This window comes from Aquarana catesbeiana, linkage group LG02, assembly GCF_042186555.1.
Source record: "Aquarana catesbeiana isolate 2022-GZ linkage group LG02, ASM4218655v1, whole genome shotgun sequence".
Taxonomy (NCBI): domain Eukaryota; kingdom Metazoa; phylum Chordata; class Amphibia; order Anura; family Ranidae; genus Aquarana; species Aquarana catesbeiana.
The window spans coordinates 399,463,148-399,487,228 of NC_133325.1; the positions used below are offsets into that span (position 1 = coordinate 399,463,148).

At 42.8% G+C, this 24,081-nt stretch overlaps 1 protein-coding gene across 2 annotated transcripts in view; it reads right to left on the bottom strand.

Moving 5' to 3' along the window:
• The window catches only part of MED13 (mediator complex subunit 13), a 151,356-nt gene that overhangs the window by 18,650 nt on the left and 108,625 nt on the right, over nt 1–24,081 (bottom strand). For both annotated transcript variants that reach the window (XM_073615258.1, XM_073615257.1), the window contains exons 17-24: nt 20,367–20,534; nt 20,016–20,239; nt 19,614–19,803; nt 16,434–16,875; nt 10,711–10,930; nt 8,310–8,501; nt 6,896–7,119; nt 6,656–6,798 (exon numbers count right to left, since the gene is read on the bottom strand). In XM_073615258.1, coding sequence (XP_073471359.1) covers nt 6,656–6,798; nt 6,896–7,119; nt 8,310–8,501; nt 10,711–10,930; nt 16,434–16,875; nt 19,614–19,803; nt 20,016–20,239; nt 20,367–20,534 — 1,803 coding nt within the window. The remainder of the gene's footprint in view (nt 1–6,655; nt 6,799–6,895; nt 7,120–8,309; nt 8,502–10,710; nt 10,931–16,433; nt 16,876–19,613; nt 19,804–20,015; nt 20,240–20,366; nt 20,535–24,081) is intronic.

Consider the following 24,081-nt stretch of genomic DNA (forward strand, 5'->3'; position numbering starts at 1 on the left):
TCTGTTATATTGCAGCCATTTGCTAAAATCAAGTTCATTTTGTTTCCTCATTATTGTACACACAGCACCCCGTATTGGACAGAAAAACACAGAATTGTTGACATTTTTGCAGATTTATTAAAAAATGAAAAACTAAAATATCACATGGTCCTAAGTATTCAGACCCTTTGGTGTGACACTCATATTTAACTCAGGCGCTGTGCATTTCTTCTGATCATCCTTGAGATGGTTCTACACCTTCATTTGAGTCCAGCTGTGTTTGATTATACTTGATTAGGAAAGCCATACACCTGTCTGTCTATATAAGACCTTACAGCTCACAGTGCATGTCAGAGCAGATGAGAATCATGAGGTCAAAAGGAACTGCCTGAAGAGCTCAGAGACCAAATTGTGGCAAGGCACAGATCTGGCCAAGGTTACAAAAAAATTCTGCTGCACTTAAGGTTCCTAAGAGCACAGTGGCCTCCATAATCCTTAAATGAAAGATGTTTGGGACGACCAGAACCCTTCCCAGAGTTGGCCGTCTGGCCAAACTGAGAAGAGCCTTAGTGAGAGAGCAAAGATCACTGTGGCTGAGCTCCAGAGATGCAGTCAGGAGATGGGAGAAAGTTGTAGAAAGTCAACCATCACTGCAGCCCTCCAGCGGTCGGGGCTTTATGGAAGAGTGGCCCGACGGTGCCCTCTCCTCAGTGCAAGACACATGAAAGCCCCCATGGAGTTTGCTAAAAAACACCTGAAGGACTCCAAGATGGTGAGAAATAAGATTCTTTGGTCTGATGAGACCAAGATAGAACTTTTTGGCCTTAATTCTAAGCGGTGCATGTGGAGAAAACCAGGCACTGCTCATCACCTGTCCAATACAGTCCCAACAGAGAAGCATTGTGGTGGCGGCATCATGCTGTGGGGGTGTTTTTCAGCTGCAGGGACAGGACGACTGGTTGCAATCGAGGGAAAGATGATTACGGTCAAGTACAGGGATATCCTGGACGAAAACCTTCTCCAGAGTGCTCAGGACCTCAGACTTGGCTGAAGGTTTACCTTCCAACAAGACAATGACCCTAAGCACACAGCTAAAATAACAAAGGAGTGGCTTCACAGCAACTCTGCGACTGTTCTTGAATGGCCCAGCCAGAGCCCTGACTTAAACCCAATTGAGCATCTCTGGAGAGACCTAAAAATGGCTGTCCACCAACATCTACCATCCAACCTGACAGAACTGGAGAGGATCTGCAAGGAGGAATGGCAGAGGTTCCCCAAATCCACGTGGGAAAAACTTGTTGCACCTTTCCCAAAAAGACTCATGGCTGTATTAGATCAAAAGGGTGCTTCTACTAAATACTGAGCAAAGGGTTTGAATACTTCGGACCATGTGATATTTCAGTTTTTCTTTTTTAACCACTTGCCGCCCGCCCTATTACAAAATGACGGCGGCAAAGTGGTTTGATATTCCTGACCGGACGTCATATGACGTGATCAGGAATATCGAGCCGCTGCGCGCCCCTTGGGGCGCGCATCGCGGCGATCGTTGTTGCGGGGTGTCAGACTGACACCCAGCAACACCGATCTAGGTAAGAGTCTCTGATGGAGACTCTTTACCACGTGATCAGCCGTGTCCACTCACGGCTGATCACGATGTAAATAGGAAGAGCCGGTAATCGGCTTTTCCTCACTTGCGTCTGACAGACGCGAGTAGAGGAGAGCCGATCAGCTGCTGCTCTCCTGACAGGGGGGACTGTGCTGAGTGTCTATCAGCACAGCTCCTTCTCGGGTCCCGCCCAGGACCACCAGGGAAGCCGCCCAGGACCACCAGGGAAGCCAACCACACTGGACCACCAGGTATGCCCCTAGACCCCCAGGGAAATACCACTATGTGCCCAGGCAGCTGCCAATCAGTGCCCAGGCAGCTGCCAATCAGTGCCCACTCCAATGCCTACCACTGCCAGTGCCACCAGGGATGCCTATCAGTGCCACCTATCAGTGCTGCCCAGCAGTGCCACCTATCAGTGCTGCCCAGCAGTGCCACCTATCAGTGCCCAGCAGTGCCACCTATCAGTGCCCAGCAGTGCCACCTATCAGTGCCACCCTATCAATGCCCAGCAGTGCTGCCTTTCAGTGCCCAGCAGTGCCGCCTTTCAGTGCCCAGTGTCGCCTATCAGTGCCCATTAGTGCCAACCAGTGCCACCCATGAATGCCCATCAGTGCCGCCTATCAATGCCCATCAGTGCTGCATATCAGTGCCACATATCAGTGCCGCATATCAGTGCCCATCGTCAGTGCCCGCTCATTGGTACCACCTCATCGGTGCCGCCGTATCAGTGCCCATCGGTGACAGAGAAAACTTACTTATTTACAATTTTTTTTAACAGAAACAAAAGCAAAACTTTTATTTTTTTCAAAATTTTCGGTGTTTTTTTATTTGTTTAGCAAAAAATAAAAACGGCAGAGGTGATCAAATACCACCAAAAGAAAGCTTTATTTGTGGGAACAAAATTATAAAAATTTAGTTTGGGTACAGTGTAGCATGACCGCACAACTGTCATTCAAACTGCGTCAGTGCTGAAAGCTGAAAATTGGTCTGGGCAGGAAGGTGTCTAAGTGCCCTGTATTGAAGTGGTTAATAAATCTGCAAAAATGTCAACAATTCTGTGTTTTTCTGTCAATATGGGGTAGTGTGTACATTAATGTGGAAAAAAAAATGAACTTAAATGATTTTAGCAAATGGCCGCAATATGACAGAGTGAAAAATTTAAGGGGGTCTGAAGACTTTCCGTCCCCACTGTATGTAGGTTGAAAATTCACCTGCAACAGTGAAGATGCTGTAAGGCAGTCTAATAGGCCCAGAATCTTCAAGAGGTGGGCAGATTTTAGGGTTTGGATGTCCAGAACTTGAGAAAGAACCTAGTAAAAGACTGAAAAGGACTTTTCGAAAACACAGAAGGGGCAGTTTGCCATGGGCACCTTAGTTTTCTTCTTACTATGCTCTTTTCACCCATGATGTCCTTAATAAAGGTGCCTAAGCACTCTCCCAACAGTTGTACTTCGTAATCCTTTCTAAACATTTCCTACAAAATGTCTCCACAGTCCAGTACCGCAGCCAAAGGATTCTGGACATTGGTACTGACATAAATGGTAGGCAAGAATTTTGCCACAGGGAGAACACCAGTCTATGCAGTAGATTTCTGGAAAACTGAGGATACTGTTAGTATCGATCTGTGGCTGGGCACCATGCGCTTGGCCCAGATTGTCAGCGTTTCTCAAACTCAACTTGAACCAGAGGTTTTGGAGGCAGGAAAAGGTTTGATCCACCACTGGCACTTTCCACTTTTTGTAGAAGGCCTCCGCCACTAGGTACTGCTGTGCAAACCTTCTGTGAAGCCTATACACTGGGGTTTTAGAAGAGAAACTATACTGGCAATTTTAAAGCGGTTCTTCAGTCTAAAACAAAAAATTGAAAGTCAGTAGTTACAAATACTGTGGCTGCTGACTTTCAATAATAGGACACTTATGGATCCAGCCAGCTCTTTGGCAGTCTTGGAGTCAAGGTGCCAGCATGTTTACTTTGGGAAGCCAGCTGTTACTGCTTGCGCCTTCAACTGTGCTTTGTAAATGGTCAGCTGCCTGTGACATGTCACTTTCCTTTTGGATCACTGTGGCAACCTGGCCAGAAGTGGGAACCTATCAAAGCCAGGTATCCATGCCCCCCCAAAGTAAAGAGGGGGCGGGAGGAGGCAAACAAGCAGAACTTCCCCTTCTAGGTGAAGTTCTGCTTTAACTCCAGCAGGTGGGGACATTTCTAGCTTCAAACAAAAGCTGTTAGAGGAGATAGAGGGTGACTGACCATCCTGGGGTGAGTATTCTGTCTCCAAAAGATTCACCATCCTCATTTTTCATTCCCTCATCTTTATCAGGAAGCAACGCTGCTGGGACAGACAAGCCAGACAATGACACTTGCTTCTTGTGCATCCACAGAAATCTTCACCATCAGGTTTGCCATAGGAGGCTGAAAATATCTTTTTCGGTAAAAAGGAGGAATGGGGAGGTGAGAAGGCAAGACTCAGACATGTGAAGATTGAGATCCAAAGACCCAGGTTTGGAGAGGAACCCAGAATAATCTCATCATGGCCTATACGCTCTGTGCAAGCCTGCCCTTCATCCTATTTCATTACTGTCCGACATCCACCATAAGAGTGAGGGGATCCCTTGGGGGGTACTCGCAACCGCAATCACTGCAGAGACGGTTTCTGCGGAACAGGAGTGCTGCTCCACAGTTAAGGCTGATTAATTAAGAGACCTGGGGTGCAATCCAGAGCAGGGTAGCTGCTGATGCTGTAGGGTGTTTGGAACAGAGCAATATGCTCATTCAAGATTCCACTCAAGAGTTGAGGGGAAAGCAATGGACCTCCCACATCGTGCAGAACTATGAACACACATGCGTGCCCAACTGTGTTGCAGGGGCTTAGCCAACATTTTAGCATGCAGAAACTGGCATGTACTAGGCCATGGCCACAACAATTTTAAAGCGCTGCAACCCCCCCTACAACACACCTCTCTTGGCCTTAAATATTCCTGCCACTCACCTCTCTGTGCCCATGGCAAGGGCCATGAGTCCACCGACTACCCTGAGGCTGAGGGGGTTAGTGTAAGAAGGTTTGGGAACCCCAGAGAGGAAGGTGCCCTGAACTCTCCACTTGGAGTACCGGCCCCTTCCCAAGGAAGACTCCCAGCTTCAGCGCATAGGGTTTTCATCTACCAGGATTTGGATCATCATTGCCTGGACCTGTACAGCACTCTACAATTAACTGCACTGCTGTGCCGAGGATGAGTGCCAAAGTTCAGAGCCAAAGGCAAAAGTTAGAGGACAGCCTTGCATATTAAATATAGCTGGATCCAGGTAGTTTCAGAGCAGTGATGGATCCAAAAGCTGCAATAAAGGCGCAGTGGCATCTATGCAGCAAACAGGAGACAGTTTTTTTTTTCTTCCAAATGAAGAACCAAGCAAAGTCTAGTCTTCAACCTTACAGTATTTACAAGCCAGAAACCTGCTCTCAGAAGTGAGAGGTTGTACATCAGCTAAGGACACTAATAAAAAAACTGAGACGTTATATGGGCTATCATAACAATTTTGTTTGCTAGTGTGATCACCTGAACGGGGCAGCTTATAACTCATGGTCCAGACTAAGGCTCCTTTCACACATACAGACCGTTCATCCATTTTTCATCCATCCATTGACATATGAAAAACGGATGACAACAGATGATCATCTATTTTCATCCGCTTCTGTCAACACCGTTTTTTTTGAACGGATGAAAGCCCCGTTTTTCATCCGTTAAAAAAAACGGATGTAAACGGATGAAGGGTCCGTTGTGTTGCATCTGTGTTTGCATTGGTTGTTAGGAGCAACCAGTCACTGTAGGGGGTGGTGGGGGGTTTGTGGTGGAGAAAGGCAGGAGAGCATTATACATAGCAAGGGGCAGTCTGTACAGACAGGCTCCCTCACTCACCGACGGTCACTGTCAGCTTTTAAATTTAATAGTAGGGTTTTTTTTTCCTATACTTAATAGCACCGAGAAGGAGCTGTCATTCGAGCCCACCACTTAATTAAACAAAGGCATGGGGTCATTGAGTGACCCTGCCCCTTTAAGCAAAACAATCGTGATTCTCATTTTATCCAGAATCGTGCAGCTCTAATGTAAACCAAAAATTTGACTCAAGTGGCTAAGTGGATGTAAAAACTGATGTAAACTGCTCCGTTTTTTCTTTGAAAAAAACGTGACTGAACTGATGAAACCAACTGAAGGCATATGTGAAAGGGGCCTTACACAAAAGTCCAATTCCTGCTTCACACTTGTGTGCTCTGCAAGATTGCATGCAATTCGCACGGCTTCCACAACTTTTCTTTTTTTAAATCACGCCATTTTTATTGAATATTTTTCAATCGTGAAAAAAAAAGAAAGAAAAGTAAACAAATAGACCGAAAAATATCCATTACTACATCTTCCCCAACTTTTCTTAAAATTTTTGTCTGGTAGTGGTACTGTTGGAGAGTTCCACTCACTCCCTACATAGTAACATGTTATCAGAACAGAAAGTGATGGGGAGATATTCTCCCTAACAGAGCCTTAGGAGCAGAAAAAAAACATAACCGAGGTTCTAATCCTTCCCTCAATCTATCCTAAACCAAGAAAAATGTTTTGGGTAGAGATATGCCAAGTATTTACTTCAAGTCAGCCTTTCGCATATAATATCAAAGCATATCACAGTGAACATTTGCAAAATACATTACAGATGAAAAACAAAAACAACAAAACATAGTAGGTGCATTGACTTATACTAAAAAAACATTACAAATAAAAGTACATACACAGGTCAAAAGCATGCTAGTTAGTACCCAGTACAGACATATGTACAGCTTAAAGTATAACTAAAGGAATTTTTTTTTCTGGACAGAGTAGAAATGGATTAGAACACTTTTTTTTTTTTTTATTGCTGTATGTGCCCCCTTCCCAATGGGACAGAGATTGTAAAATGAAAATAAATATGAAGGGTTAAAACCCTCCATAGTCTATACAAAATTAAACTTAAGAAAAACTTTGCCTATAGTTCTACCATCAATGTATAATACACAAGATTTCTGGACTTTATATAAAGACATACCTTTTAGCTCTCCATGACCTATCCTTCCCAAGCGACCAATGACTACCCTCCACGGCAAAGAACTCATTTGTACAAGTCCTTGACACCATTCCCATAATTTCTGAAGGCCACTGCGACGAGCAGAGCCCTTTTTCCTCCTAGCTCTGTAAATTCAAACAAATACATAAAATGGAGTCCAAACCACATTTTATTGAATATAAAGGTGCAAGATTTAATGAGACATTGTGGCATAACACTTACCGATTTTGCACATCGATATTTATGATGCATGTTTCCAACAACTCTCCATAGAGGTCTGTACAAGACGCCAAAAGCCATTTCTGATCATGAGATAAGCAGTATCCAAGAAAAAGAACATTATATTTTTGACCAGCCTCTCCAAATGTTTCACCGAGTTCGGTCTGCTTGTCTTTAACTGGTGCCAGAATAAAAGGTGGTGTGTAGAGTCGAATGCAGTCTGGTCTCTAACAGAGGAAAAAAAAAAAAAAAATCAAAAAATGAACTTGCATTCTTCAAGTTAAAAAAACACAAAATGTTACTACAGAACTACAGCCAACCTAAAAAGCACCCAAGACGGTAGTGCTCTAGCACATCAGCGTAGGCGGTATACAGGTCCTCGACTTTGCTCAAGGTCAAACATCCCATTTAGTTCTATAGCTAAGCCTTGCCTCCTGCCATTCAACTGTTAAAACAGGGGTCTCAAACTGGCGGCCCTCCAGCTATTGCAAAACTACAAGTCCCATGAGGCATTGCAAGGCTGAGCGTTACAAGCATGACTCCCTCGGGCAGAGGCATTATGGGACTTGTAGTTCTGCAACAGCTGGAGGGCCACCAGTTTGAGACCCCCGAGTTAAAAGGTAAGAGCCTCGGTGTGCGGTAAAAACCTTAGGCACCAACAGCTGAAAGACAGAGAGGCCTTATCCATGTGTACAGATTGGCCATAGCTTCCAGGGGGCTCCATGGGAACTGATTTAAATACTGAAAAATTCTTGCAAACAGTGCCTAAGAAATTTAGCAAATGCAGGTTTCCCTAAAAAGTTCTGTGATGTACGATAAGAAACAGGATTTTTGTACGCATTGCAAAATTGTTTTCTTGAAGGCCATTGAGGGGGAACACATGAATTCAGATATTGCAAGATATACTGCCACCTACAGGAGAACTGGACTCCAGTTAAAAAAAAAACACAAACAAAAATGTAGGCAAGCCCAGGATAAACCCCCACCCCCTCTATCCTGCATGCCCATAAATCTTGTTTCAGGCTGGAGGAAGCCACAGGACTCAGGTCGCCGTTCCTTCAGAGTGCATGCACCGATGACATCACAGGCTGCATCTACAGTAAATATCTCCTAAACTGTGCACGTTTAGAAGATATTTACAGTACCTATATGCAAGTGTCATTATAGGCTTACCTATAGGTACAATTCATGCATGGGAGTTTACTCCCACTTTAAGCAAAGCAATTTCTGGTGGAAAGGACTATTTTTAAGACACTGTCAGCCAAATATGAAAAAGATCATTTACACTGCTCTGCATATTCTTTAACAGAACCCTGCATCATAATACAAAATGATTCTACAAAGTGAATTATATCATGCAGATGGCAAAACAAAGATGTGCAATAAAGTATTTTAGAAACACAAGAATACTACTTACTTCTGGACTCTTTAGAGAATTTTCAATGGCAAGCCCTGGTCCAAAGCCAGTTAGCGTTTTCACATTTGTTGAATATGGAAGTGGTCTTCGGCACTGTGTAAACACTGAGAAAGCTAGTGATTTTAAATGCTGGGTGTAATTTTGACGGTCTTCGTGCCTCACTGGTTGTAGGAGATACTCACATGGAACAATCTGAAAAGATAAACAAGAATATGAGGATTCCTGGCATGGGCATGTTTAGTAATGATTTTTGCCCATTTTTGAAGTGCTAGTCAGATGCACGACTCCAAGGATGACAAGAATACACTGAGATTAACATTTCTGCAAGTCTTCACTCAGCATTTCTTTGAAGTTGACCACTCACAAGCTATTAAGTGTTTAACAGAGTCACTTTGTGGTTCCACAGGTCGTTTAAAATGGTTGTAAACCTCAAGACATGAAAAATGAACAAAGCACATCCCCCTATAGTAAGTACTAGTCTGGATCCAAAGCACCTTTCTGATCCCTCTAACTGCATGGGTCACCGAAAAGGCTCTAAGCTAATGTGACAACCTCAAAAAGGTGAGGAACTGCCCTCTCCAGCACACAGCAGGTGACTGATAGCCTCAGCTCTGTATGTTTTTCTATGGATGCTTGTACAAGGGGCTCCCTTCTCTCCACTCAGCTAACGGGGTACTCTGTGCTCTAGCTCTGCAGTGCGAGACATCAGATCCCCACCCCCCCCCCCGCTTTCTTAAGGTGAGAGATGCGGTATAAAAATGTGCGTTTTATAAAGCTGTAGAGAAGAGAACTGCAGATAAAACAGGTACAACTTATGATTCATCTCTGTATCACCTGAGGCCGGTCACCTAACTGTGTATATTGTTATCACCACCACTTTAAATAACCAGGTAAATCTAAGTCATGTACTCTAGTAGTCACAAGATTATGGGTGCATTATTTGCTCAATAGAAGAATAGTACCGCGCCAATCATAAACAACTCAATGTCTGTTCAGTCTTAAAAGTTGAAGCCCACCTCACTCAAGCTTTACACCTTCCAGGTCTGCAATATATGCAATGGTGGGTGCTTATTGTGACAAAGACAGTCACGAAGCTTCAGCTAAAGGGGTTTTTCCCCTTGACAAATGAAGACTGCCACGTGCAATAGCCTTATATGCATGATTTAAAAACAAAAGAAAAAACACTGGCAAAACAAAAAAAACTTTCTACATCGCTGGAAACAAATGGATTTTTGCACACTGCATAAAACACTTTCCTTCTCGTTTATTGAGGGGCAAAGGATTCAAAGATATTTGGGAATTCCAAAAGCAGTCCAACTGAGGTGTGGGCAACAACAAACAAAACGCAAACCAATCCACTCAAAGAGCTGCCTAATGGAGCTTACGCCTAAAGCCGAAACTAGGTGAGGCCTGAACACTGACCTGGCAAAATTTAGAGAATGTGTGCATAGAAGACTAGGTTGCCAGTCTCACAAATCTGAGAAACCATTGCCTGATCCTGAAAAGCCGAGAAGCACTCTCACAAAACTAGTAGAGAAAAGCAGACCGTTCTCCTAGGACACTGGAAAAAAAAAAAATGAGCCACGCTGGAGTAGGAGGAATTATATAAAGCTGGTCACTTTGTTTGACAGTGCCCAAATCCTCCTGTATTGGTCACAAAACATGTTTGGCAGGGCTTAATGACCTAATTGGGCACAGGTCAAGAAATAACTTGGAATACAGGTTATTTTATGGTGAATGTCAAATGGAGATGTTTTGACAGTTTACCTATGTGCATTTAGGAGATGGTGCACTGTTGAATGTTTAATAAATGTGGCTTAAAAAAAAAAATGAGACACACTATGTGGTATTGTCTTAAGTGATCATGGAAAACTGGACACTATCTGGGACACCTGGACCCCAGACAGCGGGAATAAATAAGGCTTTTAATGACCTCTATGATATGCAGGTCATTCCTTTAAGGTTAAAGCACATCTTGATTGACACACTGCGGAGGAGTGGTGGGGTGAATCACTAGAGATTTTTTTGCAGTGTGATAGGAAGTGTTATATATTATCCAGCACGAGACTGATATATTTATTTATTTTGGAATTTCACTTTGTATATATAAACCAATATATATATATATATATATATATATATATATATATATATATATATATATATATATATATATATATATATATATATATATATTTGCACACACCGTATAATATGTGTGTGTGCGTGCGTGCGTGTCACATGATAGTGTGAGCTAGCTACTGGGTTTAGGTGTAAGTATGCAAGAGAGGAATAACAGCACAGGAGATTAATAACACAATATTAATGAATAAGAAATGACCTTTTTAGGCAACAGTTGGCTAATAAACTGCAAAAACACATGAACAGAAACAAAACCTACCTGGACAGAAACTGTATTGCGAATGTGTGGTGGGAGAGTGTTCAATAGTTCCAGAAAGCAGCGGAGAAGTCCTAAAGTCCAAACACTAGATGAACCTGAGCCTTCATCATTATTTTCATAATTAAAAGGATCAACAATATACACCACAATGGCTGGCGGATAGGTGATAGCATGAGATTCCCCATCTGTAGGAACTCCAACTTTATCACGGTCCATAGTACTGCAAAAACAGCAATTTGAAAAATGTTATTATTTGCATAATAAATTTGTGCTTGATAGAATATTTGTTATATTGCATCACTCTCCCTAGAATCCTAGATTTACAACAACGGGATTTTGGGCTTACCTGTAAAATCCTTTTCTTGAATACATCATGGGACATAGAGCATCTTCATATCCATTGTGAAAGGGTTATGCCGCCACTGTCAGGTGATTGGACACTGGCAAGACTAGACATAATCCCTCCCCATTAGAGAGGGCTTCAATTTTTGTAGAAGAGGGGTGGGATTCCTGTGTCCCGTAATGTACTCCAAGAAAAAAAATTATACAGGTAAGCCAAAAATCTCATTTTCTTTATTGTACATAACAGGACACACAGCATCTTCATATCCATTACGATGGGCAAGTTTTAAAGCACTGAATATGAGGGGAGGGCAACAAGCCAACTAGCCCCAAAACATCTAAACCAGAACAGGTTAAAATCTCACTCAACAACCTGCAAAACACGTCAACCAAAGATAGCGTCTTCAGTGGCTCAAACATCAATCTGGTAAAATGTTTTAACAGTATGAACTGAAGACCAGATAGCATCTTTACTAACTTAAGCTACTGAAGCCTGAAGGTTGAATAGCCCAGGAAGCACCCACACTCCTAGTGGAATAAACCATTACTGAAAACAGTGGCACTTTGCCCTTTAGATCATAAGCCTGAGAAATAAGCTGACTGACCTAATGAAAAGTGGTAGACTTGGAAGCTGCATGACCCTTCCTTGTGCCTTCAGAAAGCACAGAGAGGAAATTTAACTGACAAATTGTAGCGGTAGACTTCAGGTAACACCTGATAGCAAGAACCACATCCAAAAGTGAACAGCGTTGTTCCCCGGCACCTGTGGCTTAGGTCAGAAAATTATAACACATTGTCCTCCTGGTTTAGATGGAAAGAAGAACTGACTTTAGGTTTACAAAAAAAAAAAAAAAAATGTCTGAAACCGTAGAACCACCTTGTCATGGAGGAGCATCAGGAACACTATGCAAGCCAATGTAATGGCAGCCAGAAAAGATAACCTTCCAAGTCATAAGGACTAAATGAATATCCCAGATGGATTCAATGGAGAGTTCTGCAAAACAGAAAAGTACAACCCCAACTCCACAAAAGTTGGGACGCTGTCCCAACTTCATCAGCTGTCGAAAGTTGTGTACACACCGTACGAAAATTCTTTGGACAAAAATATTCGCACAATTTTCCTAGTGTGTACGAGCCTTTAATCTTAAGCAAGCAAAATAAGATTTCCAAATTCTGTGGACTAACCTATTTTTCATGGACGAGCTTTCGGGGTGTGTCCCCGGGACACACCCCGAAAGCTTGTCCATGAAAAATGATATGTTAGTGCAAATAAAAAAAGTATCACGGACAGTACTCAATTTTCTCTGTCACAATTGCACTAATACGGCTACAATCACCTCAAATTCTGTGGTAAATCTTCCATGAAGTCACATTCTGTACCTTCAGCAGTGTAGGAATGACTGAATAAGACTCCCCCGTTTCCCAAGACCTTGGCTTCAACATCCATACCGTTAAAGCCAGCCACTGTAATGAAGGATAGAAGACATGACCTTCAACAGAAGTTTAGTTTGATCTGGGAGGATTCCAAGCGTTCTCAGCTAACATGTTTCACAATGTCAGAGTACCAAGTTCTACTGGGCCAGGTCGGGGTGCTCCGAATCAACGTAATTTCCTCTACTTGAATCCTGCGAAGCAGACGAGGTGGAATATGAAACGAAAAGGCATAAATTAGGGAGAACTAGTCTCAAAACATCACCAGAGCATCCACTGCAATGCTTGTTCAGGACATGAACCTTTCCAGCTTCGCATTGAACTTGGATGCAAAAAGATCCACAACCTGGGGTTCCCCAACATTGGCAGATCTTCTTCAACATCTCTGGTTAAAAAATGTATGTCTCCGGAGACAGTTGACAGCTGAAAACAAATCTGCCCACCAGATTTCTCAAGTGTTTTTGCCCCTTGACAATTTAATTTTTGCAGTTGTGTCCGTACGCTGTTGGTTCTGGCCGCTGTCTGTCTCGGCCTGCCCTTTCTGCCTATTCCGGAGCTGCGACGCGCACTGGGGATCTCCCCTCCGCCTTGTTGTGACGTGAGGCGGGCGGGGCCTCCTCCACTGCGCGTCGACGCCATGCCTCCCGCGCCGGCTGTTCAGCGTCCTGGTGACGCCTATATAGCGGCAGCGTGTTTTCCCTCTCCAGCGCTTGGTGGGGTCGGTTTGACGCTCGCGGTCGGCCAGCTTGGTGCTTGGCTGGCAGGGTTGCAGCGCCTCCCGGTCCCCTTTGGTTTGCTGGCTGCATGACGTTGGGGGTGACTCTGCGGCGGCACTCCCCGCTTTGGCTTCTCCCAGTGAGGTGTCTCCGAATACACACTATGGCAACCATGCCCCTACTCCTACCTTTACAGGTTTGGTCTTTCTTCCCCCCTTTCTTTCACTCACTTTTCTCCCCTTGCTCCACTATTCCCCTTTCCTGGTCTTCTTCTGGACTATCCTGGTAGTTTCTCACATATTCTACTCTCTTTTTTTCTAATATTTTCTTATTTCACTTTTTCATTTTTCTCTTCCCCTCTCTTTCACTCTTCTTTTTCCAACCTATTTTCACCGCTCTACCCCCCCCCCCCCCCCCCTTTTATCCTTTCACACTATTCTCACCCATTCACTTCATGTTTTTGCTTTTCAGGTTTTATTTTTCCCCCTCTCTTTGAGGTCACCCCCGTCACTTTTCAATTTGGATTCATACTTTGACCCAATCTGGGGGGCTCTTGGTGCTGGGTTTGCTGCCTGGATACGCCCCCTCAGCTTCGGACCCTGGCATTGTGGGCGGGTTTTGCATTCAGGGCTGCGCCGCCTTTGCACAAACGCAATTGTAAGTCCATGGTCTTTGTGGAAGAATGTGGAATTTCATGTTTTACATTTGCCCACTTGTCCTTCAAACTTATTCTAAATATTGCCATTTTCCCTACTCGTAGGTGAATAATACGGTTATGCTCCTGATGAGTGGCTATAAGGTCCCGAAACGGCGTAGAGCTTACAACAACCGTTATATACACACTATTATTAGCAATGTATGGACGTTCCAATGTTACTGTATTTCTGATTTTGCCATTTTTTTTTTTTTTTGTGACACTGAGTATCACATATTCATTGTTATGTATTTTCTATTTATATCCTCATATGTTTACATAGAAGTCCTTGTTGGAATGTAATATATGATTGAATACAAATTATAATCATTGAGCTACGTGCCTATAAATGTAAACTTATGAATTCATGTATTATTTCAATAAAAAATTGATACTTTACTCTAGTTAGACTTTCTGCTCCCGTGTGCCTCACTCAAAGTCCCGCATCTGCTCTGCTCTCTTTTTTAGTTTCAAATCTGCCCACCAATTTACTATGCCTGGAATGCAGACAGTGTGGGAACATTGAGTTCATGAAGATAAAATCTATTGCCTCCTGAGCAGCCTGTTTACTCTTGACGATTTATGTACGCCACCGCTGTGGCATTGTCAGACTGGACATTTACAAAAAGGCCACACAGTTTCACTCAGCAATGCAGTAGGGCCTCTAGGGCCTACAGATTGTCCAGAACTCTACTTAAGCCTTGTCAGACTGGACATTTACAAAAAGGCCACACAGTTTCACTCAGCAATGCAGTAGGGCCTCTAGGGCCTACCTCGGCCTAGAGATTGTCCAGAACTCTACTTAAGCCCATCATGCTGATTTCCATCAGGACCCCCCCCCCCAGGATAGAGGGAGAACTATTTTCCCATCTCCAGCGATCCACCAGTATAGAGGGTCTTGTGCTGGTTTAATGACATGGAGGAATCCATTAAATTCCTCCTATTTAATGCTGCTATGACAATCCGATGGAAGAGCCAGGAATGAAACTAGGCAAAGGGAACTGCCTTGAAGGAGGCTATCATCTTTCCCAGGGCCATCATGTAAAATCAGATTAAGGGATTTTTCGGGGTCATAAGCAAGATCACCTTTGGTGAAGTGGAAAGATTGGAGTGTGCAAGTTAGTAACTTTGAGATCCACTGATGCCCAGAAAACTCTGTGCTGGAGAGGGGTCACCACTGACAACACCAATTCCACCTGTAACTTTTGCATTTGTAGAAACTTCTTTCTTTTGATCCGAGATTAGCCAGACCACCATTTGGTTTTGGAAGTGTCAAAAGCTTTCAGTAGAAACTGTAAAAACTTTCGTCCTCTGTAACTAAATGGTCACTCTGAGATAGAAGATAATCGAGAGCTTGCAAGAGAGCAAATCTTTCCGGATTCAATGAAATTTTTTAAAGCAAAAAGCACACAGAAGAGAGCTCTGCAATTTCAGCTAGTAACTGCAAGCCACTAAATTGTGGACCCACTCAGTCGCAATTCTCTTCTCGCCAAATCTCTGAAGGTCTACCTTGTGCCCCACTTGTTCCTCCATAATAAGGAGGGAAGTGTGGGGAATGATTCCCTTAAAGACCAAGGCCATTCAAACTGACAAGTATTCCAGAAGCTGCTGCAGAAACTCAGCGATTAGAAGATTCCTCCATGCACAGGGGACTGCGTTCAGGTTCCTACCTACTTGTAGGTATTTGGGAGACATTGACCCGCAGACAACTAACATGCAGGGACCTTTTCTCAAGATCAGAAGTCCGCATCAGCAGAGAGGAAACATATTGCAAGAAATACTGGTGCACTGGTACCCTTCAGAAAACAGGACCTCCATTAGTCTGCCAGTGTCCTGCTACCCCCACTAAGGAAGGTCACAAGTCTGTAGGTTTGCTGCTGCTGTTTGGGAGGCGAGCGATCACTAGGCTAGAGCACCAGCCTAGGGCTATCCCAGGGCAAGCGCCAATCCCACACCAAGACCCCCTACGGGGTCTAATAATTGTCCATCTTATCAGGCATTGCCACAATGGCTTTCAGGGACTTGACTCCCCAGCTGGGGATTACTGCCCTGGTTCTGTATAGCATCCCACTGGTCCCACCGTGCAATTTATCCCCTGCAATATTACTGGCCACCCCCACATGTGCAGAGCGTGATCCAGGTACATTCCTCTTGTGCAGAGAAGAGCCATAAAAATAAAATAAAAAAAAGAGATAGAGAGAGAGAGATATATCTATATCTCTCTCTCTCTATATATATATATATCTATATCTGAATAATTCCATTCTCCCTATCCCAGATGGAACAGTTGGGAAGCCAGCATGACCGTCACCTAAAACACTGGCAAAAACACTGAAGTCTTGTCTAACTGGGAGGGATTATGCCCGGAATGGGGCTTCCGGTCTTGTTTATATCACATCATAATGTATATGAAGATGCTCGGTGTCCCTTGATGTACAAGAAAAACCAGACGCTATCCTGATACTAGCAAAGAAGTTATACAACAAGCTACAACATACCTGAAAATGTAACATAAATCAGAAAATAAATTTGAGACTTACCTTTCTGTCACCTCAGATGCAGCTGCTGCAGCAGCAGCAGCTGCAGCCTGTTCACTTGTCACTCCAGTGGTTTGTTGCATGTTCTGTGGTTGCTGCCCTGCTTGACTGTTCTGGGCAGAGGTAACCGGTGCTGGGATTGAGCTGCTGCTATTATTCATGCTCCCATAGGGAGGAAAGCTGCTGCTTTTGTTTCCAGTTATGGAATTAGCCACAGTTGTAGGAGCAGGGAGACCCGGGGCAGTTGCAGAAGGCAAACTACTATTGTTTGGAGTTGCTGCCGATGAGTTATTTGTTGGAGCAGGGGTCAAGGAGGAAGGAGTGCTTGGGTTGCCAGTGCTCACTGGTGGTGGCGGCTGTGAGGATGATACCTGGGTAATAGAGGGTGCATGGTTTGGTTGGCAGAGTAAAGAGTTGTCCAGTGGTTGAGAGGCAAGGTATGGACCTGAAAAAACAATATTAACCGGTTACCATACACAAATTTGTAAATGTCAATAAAATGCACAACCTGTAGTATTAAAGGTTTTTCTTTTTTTTTACTTCATCTTTTTTTCCCCTAACATACAAAATTTCCCATACAAAAAACAGCAAAATATATTCCAAAACTACGTATCTTTAGACTCCAACTTCCCTCTCCCCACTCCCTTTCAGATTACTATATTAACAAAATAGACTTTCTACATATTCACAGTCTCGGGTGACAATCCTGGGGTTTCGATTCGTGCTTTCCATAACCCCTTAAATATTACCCCCCCCCCCCATTTTTCAAATAGGCCAATTTTTCCCTATTTATTGTATTGTTGACCATTCCCAGCCAATCAATTACCGATGGTGGCTTAGAGTTTATCCACTTCCAGGTAATTGCCTTTCTAGCTTGATATAGACATCTCAATACTGTGGTTCGTTTAGCCCCAAATACCACACTCTGCTCCATATATCCCCAACACACGCAGCGCGGATCCAATCATAAATGTAAATGTCAAATACTGAGTTTATTTTACCCAACACCTCTTCCCAATATTTATATAGTATGGGACACCTCCAAAGCATATGAATCAAGCCCATTTGCAATTCCACATCTGGGACAAGCTGCGTCCGTACATCTCCCAAACCAAAACAATCTTTTTAGGTGTATAATATGCTCTGTGGATGATATAAAACTGCATGGGCCTTTGAGCTGCTGAAAGGGACAGTAAATCTATTTAGGATAATATACCATTCCATTGAGCATCAGCTAATTTCCCCACATCTTCCTCCCATTTTGCTCAACTAGAAAGCTGAGAATCTTTCTCCAGTACTTTTAGATGTATGTTTTTATATAATTTTGAGATCATTCCCTTTAGGGAAGTGGCCTCTTCCTGTATTTTCAATAAGGGGGTTTTACTCCAGTCTAACCTCCCCTCTTTGAATTGTGCTGTCAATGCATGTCTTAGCTGTAGATATTGATAGAAGTTTCTATTTGACAGCCCAAATTCCTCTTATCTCCAGAAATGTCCTCAGTACCCCTGCTATGTATAACTGCGACATCCTTGCCACTCCCTTTTGTTTCCAGTTACTAAAACTCTCCAGCCTCTTAAGATCATGCAAATTCACATTATCCCAAATAGGTGTGTACTCTGTAAATCATAAATATTGTACGTGTTGTGTTCCATACCTTCAACATCAACTTTGCCGAGGGACACTGACCCCCCAAGAATCTGCTTCTAACGCTTGTATCAAAGACATGTGTGGGGTGCAAGCTAATATTGCACGTGAGCTATAACTAGCAGTATCATTGCTCACCTCCCAGCCCCCCACCTGTTGCAGCTGAGCTACCAGAAAGTAGTTCCAGGGGTGCAGCACAGCCAGACCCTCCTCATCCCTCGGCAACTGTAACACTCGTAAGCGGACTCTAGCTTGCCCATTCCTTCAAATCAGTTCCTTAAAGAGGCCTTGCAACTTCCTAAACCACACTCTGGGAATCCATATTGGGGAATTGTGCAGGATGTATAGAAGTTGAGGCAACCGCCCCATTTTAATCAGGTTACCTCAACCCACTACCAACAGGGGGAGCCAGTTCCATGTCCCACATTTCTCCCTAAACACATTTATTAGAGGCTCTAAGTTTTTGAAATATACAACTTAGGGTTCACGGTTATACTTATGCCTAGATATCTAAAACTCTCCACCACCTATAAAACGTCTAGCACTCTCCGGTAACTCCCCTTCCAATGTATCAACCGGGAGAAGAATCGATTTCTCCCAGTTGATAGAAAGCCTAGAGAGCCAACCAAATATTTTTATGATATCCATCGCTGCGGTTAGCGAGTAATTCGCGTCTCCCAAAAACAGAATATCATCCGCATATAAAGAGATCTTTTCTTCAGACCCTCTTCTAAAGCCTCCTATATTTCCCGCTGTTCTAATTGCTAAGGCCAAAGGTTCCACCGCCAGGTGAAAAAGCAAGGGCGATAAAGGACACCCCTGCCTTGTCCCCCGAAACAGTGGAAAATATTCGGAGAATCTTTCATTTATCTTCACTTACGCCCGTGGACCAGTATACAAAAGTTTCACCCATTTTATAGGAAGGGAAGATGTTAAATGCTGACAAGACCGACCACAAATAGTGCAACTCGATGCTGTAAAAACGTTTTGACAGCATTGAGGAACAGCATGACTCTTGATCCCAACTCTTCTGATGGTATTTGTAAGTTTAAAAATAGTCTCCTAATATTTAACGATGTTGACCTACCAGGGATAAAGCCGCATTGGTCGAGATGAATTATAGTGTGAATTATCTTAATCTAATGGCTAGTACTTTCGCCAATAATTTAACATCTGCACAAAGCAAAGAAATAGGTCTATATGATGCAGGTTGAGTTTGATCTTTCTTTTCTTTTGGTAATACTATCGTAGCCTCTGTCATGGAGAGTGGTAGTTCTCCCCTTTCCAACGCCCCATTTAACACATGTAACCGCTCTGGCAACATTATCTCTCCATATTCCTTATAAATCCCATTTGGTAATCAATCTGGCCCTGGTGTTTTATGATTAGGCTGACGCCATCACTGCCTCTTGTAGTAATATTAAAGATTTGATAATAAAAAAAAAAAAAAAAAAAAAAAAAAAAAAAAAAAAACTGGTATAGGTGTAAAAGCTAAAAGTGCATTTGTTAAACAGATCTTTAAAAGGCAAAATACTATACCTAGTTCATATTTGCACACTTGAGCATACAGTCGCAGTTTGGTGAACGCTTCATTGCTGCCATTAGCTGCCTGAGTAAACCATTCTGTAACTGACTTTTCAGAAACATTTTTTGCTGCAGTGGCCCCAACTCGCATGATGCCATCTGTCAGTTGTTTGGAAATTGCACGATGCTGTCCAAGCCTGCAAGACTAAAGACAACTTACATGAATTAAAACAAAGTAGGGAAAAAATATAGCAGTAGAAGCAAATATAGCATGCTGATGAATGTTTGCATATATGCTAGAGAACACAAGTTGTTACCTCTGTACTGTAGTGACAATATATTGACCTGTTTGATGTACTTTTTTGCAAATTAGGTTACTACTTTATAAATAAAAGTTATTTGGTGCACTTTTCTTACCTCGTACATTGCAGTGAGATCCCGAAAAAAGCTTTTGGCTCCATTTAAGAGAGCCTCGTTTTCTGGGCACACCACTACATAAGCAATGTCTCGTTGAGAACCATATGGCTCCAGCATCAGTCTTTCCCAGTAAGGCAAAGCAAATGGAGAAAGCACCAGAAAATCATAGTCATACCCTACTAGAAACGTAGGAATTGGCAGTGGTTCTGGGGATTCATCCGTTCCTACGAAAACAAGGACAAAAGTTACTGAAGGTTAATGATTTTTTTTAAATAATGTATAAACAAACATGATGGGAACACTTTCATTACAGGTTGCAGAAATTCCAAATTAGTGATAACATTTTCTTACCATATGACCCTCGGCCAGCCATTTTGTGAAACTGTTGCCATGTTAAGGGCCCTTGCACACCCCAAGATCGGACAGTCCGCTTTTTCTGAACTGCGTCCTGCAGAACAGGTTGTAATGAAAGAAGCATACGGAGGATGTCTTGGGAACACTGTTTGCTTGAGTCTATAGCTGCAGGGAGGAAAAAAAAAAAGTATTAGGCATATAAAATGTACAACAAGTAGGGGGAAGAGAAGAGGGGGAGACAGGTAGGGAAATTTTAGGACAATCTCAAGGCACTTTATTCTAAAAAGTATAAAAAAAAAAAAAAAAAAACCTCGGTTTACACGCAGCAACATCTACACATGTAGGACACCCAACAGTAGAGGTTATTTATTCTTACAAATACACCTTTACACAATGGTACTGACAAGTACTCTAACGCAACACCAGTACTGACAGAAAGGGGCAGGGGAGCCACAAACAAGAATGCGGCACCAGACATCCTACTTAGCAACCGATGACGTCATTGGTTGTTAGGATGCCAACTGTACCCTAGGTCGTAATGCTTCACAAAAAAAAAAAAAAAAAAAAACAGTGGCGTTGTATAACAACAACAAAAAAAGAAAAAAAGAAAAAAGGCAGGCTTGATATACCTGTCAGCTTGCTCATTTTTGGGCAATTTGGACAAAGTTTTAAGCATTTTTCCAGAGCACCCCTGAAGAACCCAGAATGCAACCTGGTTAAAAAAGCTGCCCTAGGGAATAAAATAGCTGTAGTTCAAATTTTTTATGTTTACACAATATTAGCGCAATGGTTTAGTAAACATATGATTAAACTAAAATACCCATAAAAAGATATTAAAGCCTGGTTTAAAAAACAAAAACAAATATGTTATACTTAACCTGTTCTGTGCAGTGGCTTTTACCGGAAGCAGCCCGGATCCTCCTCTCAGGTGCCTCGCCGGCGCTCCAGGCTCCTCCCAGGTGCTCATAAAGCAATCAGCTTGCTCTGAGGGCACCCAAACAGGCACACTCCCGAGACACGCCTCTGTGCATTCACATATGCAGCCGCAGCTCGGCTCTGCTCCCTCTGTCTCCCGATTGACTTTTGGCAGCAGCGGGAGCCAGTGAGCCAATCAGGAGTGTGAGCGCCCAGAGGCAAGGTTCTCGTGGACATAGCTGGATCAAGAGGGGGCTCAAGTATTAGGGGGGCTTGCTGCGCTCAAAATGCATGAAGGTAAAAAACCTTGTGCCTTTACAACCACTTTAAGTTAATTTCACAGCACATAAATGCAATATATTACCCAGTTTTTGGTAAAATATAAAAGATGAGGTTGCATCGAGTAAACAGCTATGTCAAGCCTTAAAAGAGAAGTATGCGGTTTGGAAAAAAAATAAAATTATACTCACCTAGGTGGATGCAGCATTGATCCAATGCTATCAAACACCGCTGATTTCTCAGTTTTTCCCCTCCGTTTTGAGCAGAGAGCAGCGACTGTCAGTCACTGGCTCATTGCTATGCCCCTCCAGTGCTCACTGAAACGCCGGGCTATGAAGGAGGCGGGAGCGGCTGGCTCCGTGTCCCAGCGGTTCGCTGAGAGGCTGAGCCAGCTGCCAGTGCAAACATTTGAGTGGATCCCGACTAACGTTGGGATCGATCCAAAACCTAGACCGGGTGATGTCAGCCGACACTGGACTTCAGCCTGCTGAAGCTAAAAACTCCTGTGATCCATAGGAGAAGTAGGTCCAAAAGAGCTTTGGCCATACTTTAAAATTGTGTGCGTCCGTGAAACAATGACAAACTTCAGTACCCTATACTTTCCATAGGTGATTTAAAAGATGCTACAGGTCATCAGTTTAGAATTAACTGTGAATAGTGGACCCAGAATTATTGCTCTCACTCCTGCGCAGCAACGATATGCAACGTGTAGCGCAATCAATATGTTTAGTGCCTAGGCACTGCTAATGCATGCATTTACATTCATACATGTATGTGTATTCAAATTTTAAAAGCTTAGGTGTGTAACTTTCATATTTTACACTACTTCATTTCATAAACTTATTTTCATCATACAGGGGATAAAAAGAATTGAGGGCAGTAACACGGGTGTGTGGATTTGATCAGTGGCTGCGCAGCTGCCAGCTCGCTTCCATCTGATAGTTTGCTCGTCCGATTTACACACTCCTGGCGCTACAGCAAGTAAAACAAAGAGAAAGTAGAAAGTAAAAAACAGGATACAAGGTCCTTGATAGTGCTAATGGCTAACATTTATACATTTCCACTTGTGAAAAATAAAGTAAGGGAGCCCAGGTACCACCACAAAAAAGCAAGGGTGAAAACTGCTGCATTTGAACCAATAATAAAAAAATTGGAAATTGGAAATTTCGATTACCAGTAAAATCTATTTTCTGGAGTACAGTACAGGAGCTATGTTTGGGTAATGGACACGGGCAAAAGCATTGCTCTTAACACAGAACAGCCTCAGTTCCTTCTCGGGTCCCCCGCCAGTGCTCCTGGCCCCTCCCCTTTTCCCAAGTGCTCACTCCTGAGCCACCTATGTGTGTCCATAAGACACACAGTGAGGCTCAGCTCCACCCCCTTCTTACTGGTTGCAATTAACTGCCAGGATAACAATGAGGCTGGAGAAACCCAGGAAAGCTGCTGCTCTCGCGCACATCGCTGGATCAAGATGGGGCTCAGGTTAAGTATTGTGGGGGCTGCTGCAAACGAAAGGTTTTTTACCTTCATGCATAGAACCTTCAGCCTTTACAACTACTTTAACCATATACCCACCACAAAGGTAGAAGAACGTATCTCAGCACCAATCATCCTATAACAAATCTAACTGGCTTGCTTGTCTTGTAAATTACTAGTACATAGACAATGCTACGTCGTCTTGAAACAATCACATCAAAATACATGGAAACTAACAAAATCAGTAGCATCTGTGTGCATTCAATAAGCTTTTATAGCCTTTCCAGGCAGCATCCATCCAGCATGTCCAAACTATACCAGTCAGTGCCACAAATGTTATGCGCTATGCCTTGAGTGCATGAGCTACACATAGCATCGGATTACGCAAGCAAAAAACAAACATATTAGCAGCCAAAAATCTATAGATCTATCCATAAACCTAAAACCGGACATAGAAGGCACAAGTTCTCACAACATGGAAACATATCAACGTTTACAATATACTTTATAATGTTAAATAAGGACATTAGGAATTCCAGCACTCCTCTCCTACATGTAAAAATCATAATTTTTGCTAGAAAATTACTCAGAACTCTCAAACATTATACATATTTTTTAGCAGACACCCTAGGGAATAAAATAGCAGTCTTTGCAACTTTTTATGTCGCACGGTATTTAGGCAGTAATTTTTTAAACCTGATTTTTTTGGGAAAAAAAAAAAAACAAACACTTTCATGAATTAAAAAAAAAATCAAAAACAGTAAAGTTAGCCTAAATTTATTGTATATGTGACAGATGTTACACCGAGTAATGTGTCATGCTCTAATATTGCGCACACTCCTGGTATGGCGCCAAGCTTAAATTCTTGTAGTCTGAAGAGATAGGAGATTGGCGCTGTTCACTGATAAAGACTGATAATAAATCAATAACCTATACAAACTCCTAACAAAAGGAAATATAACAACCCAATACTAAGTGGGTAAAAAGTGTAACGCAATGTGAATTAATATTAAAAAATAAATATACGTGCTGAGAATGGTCA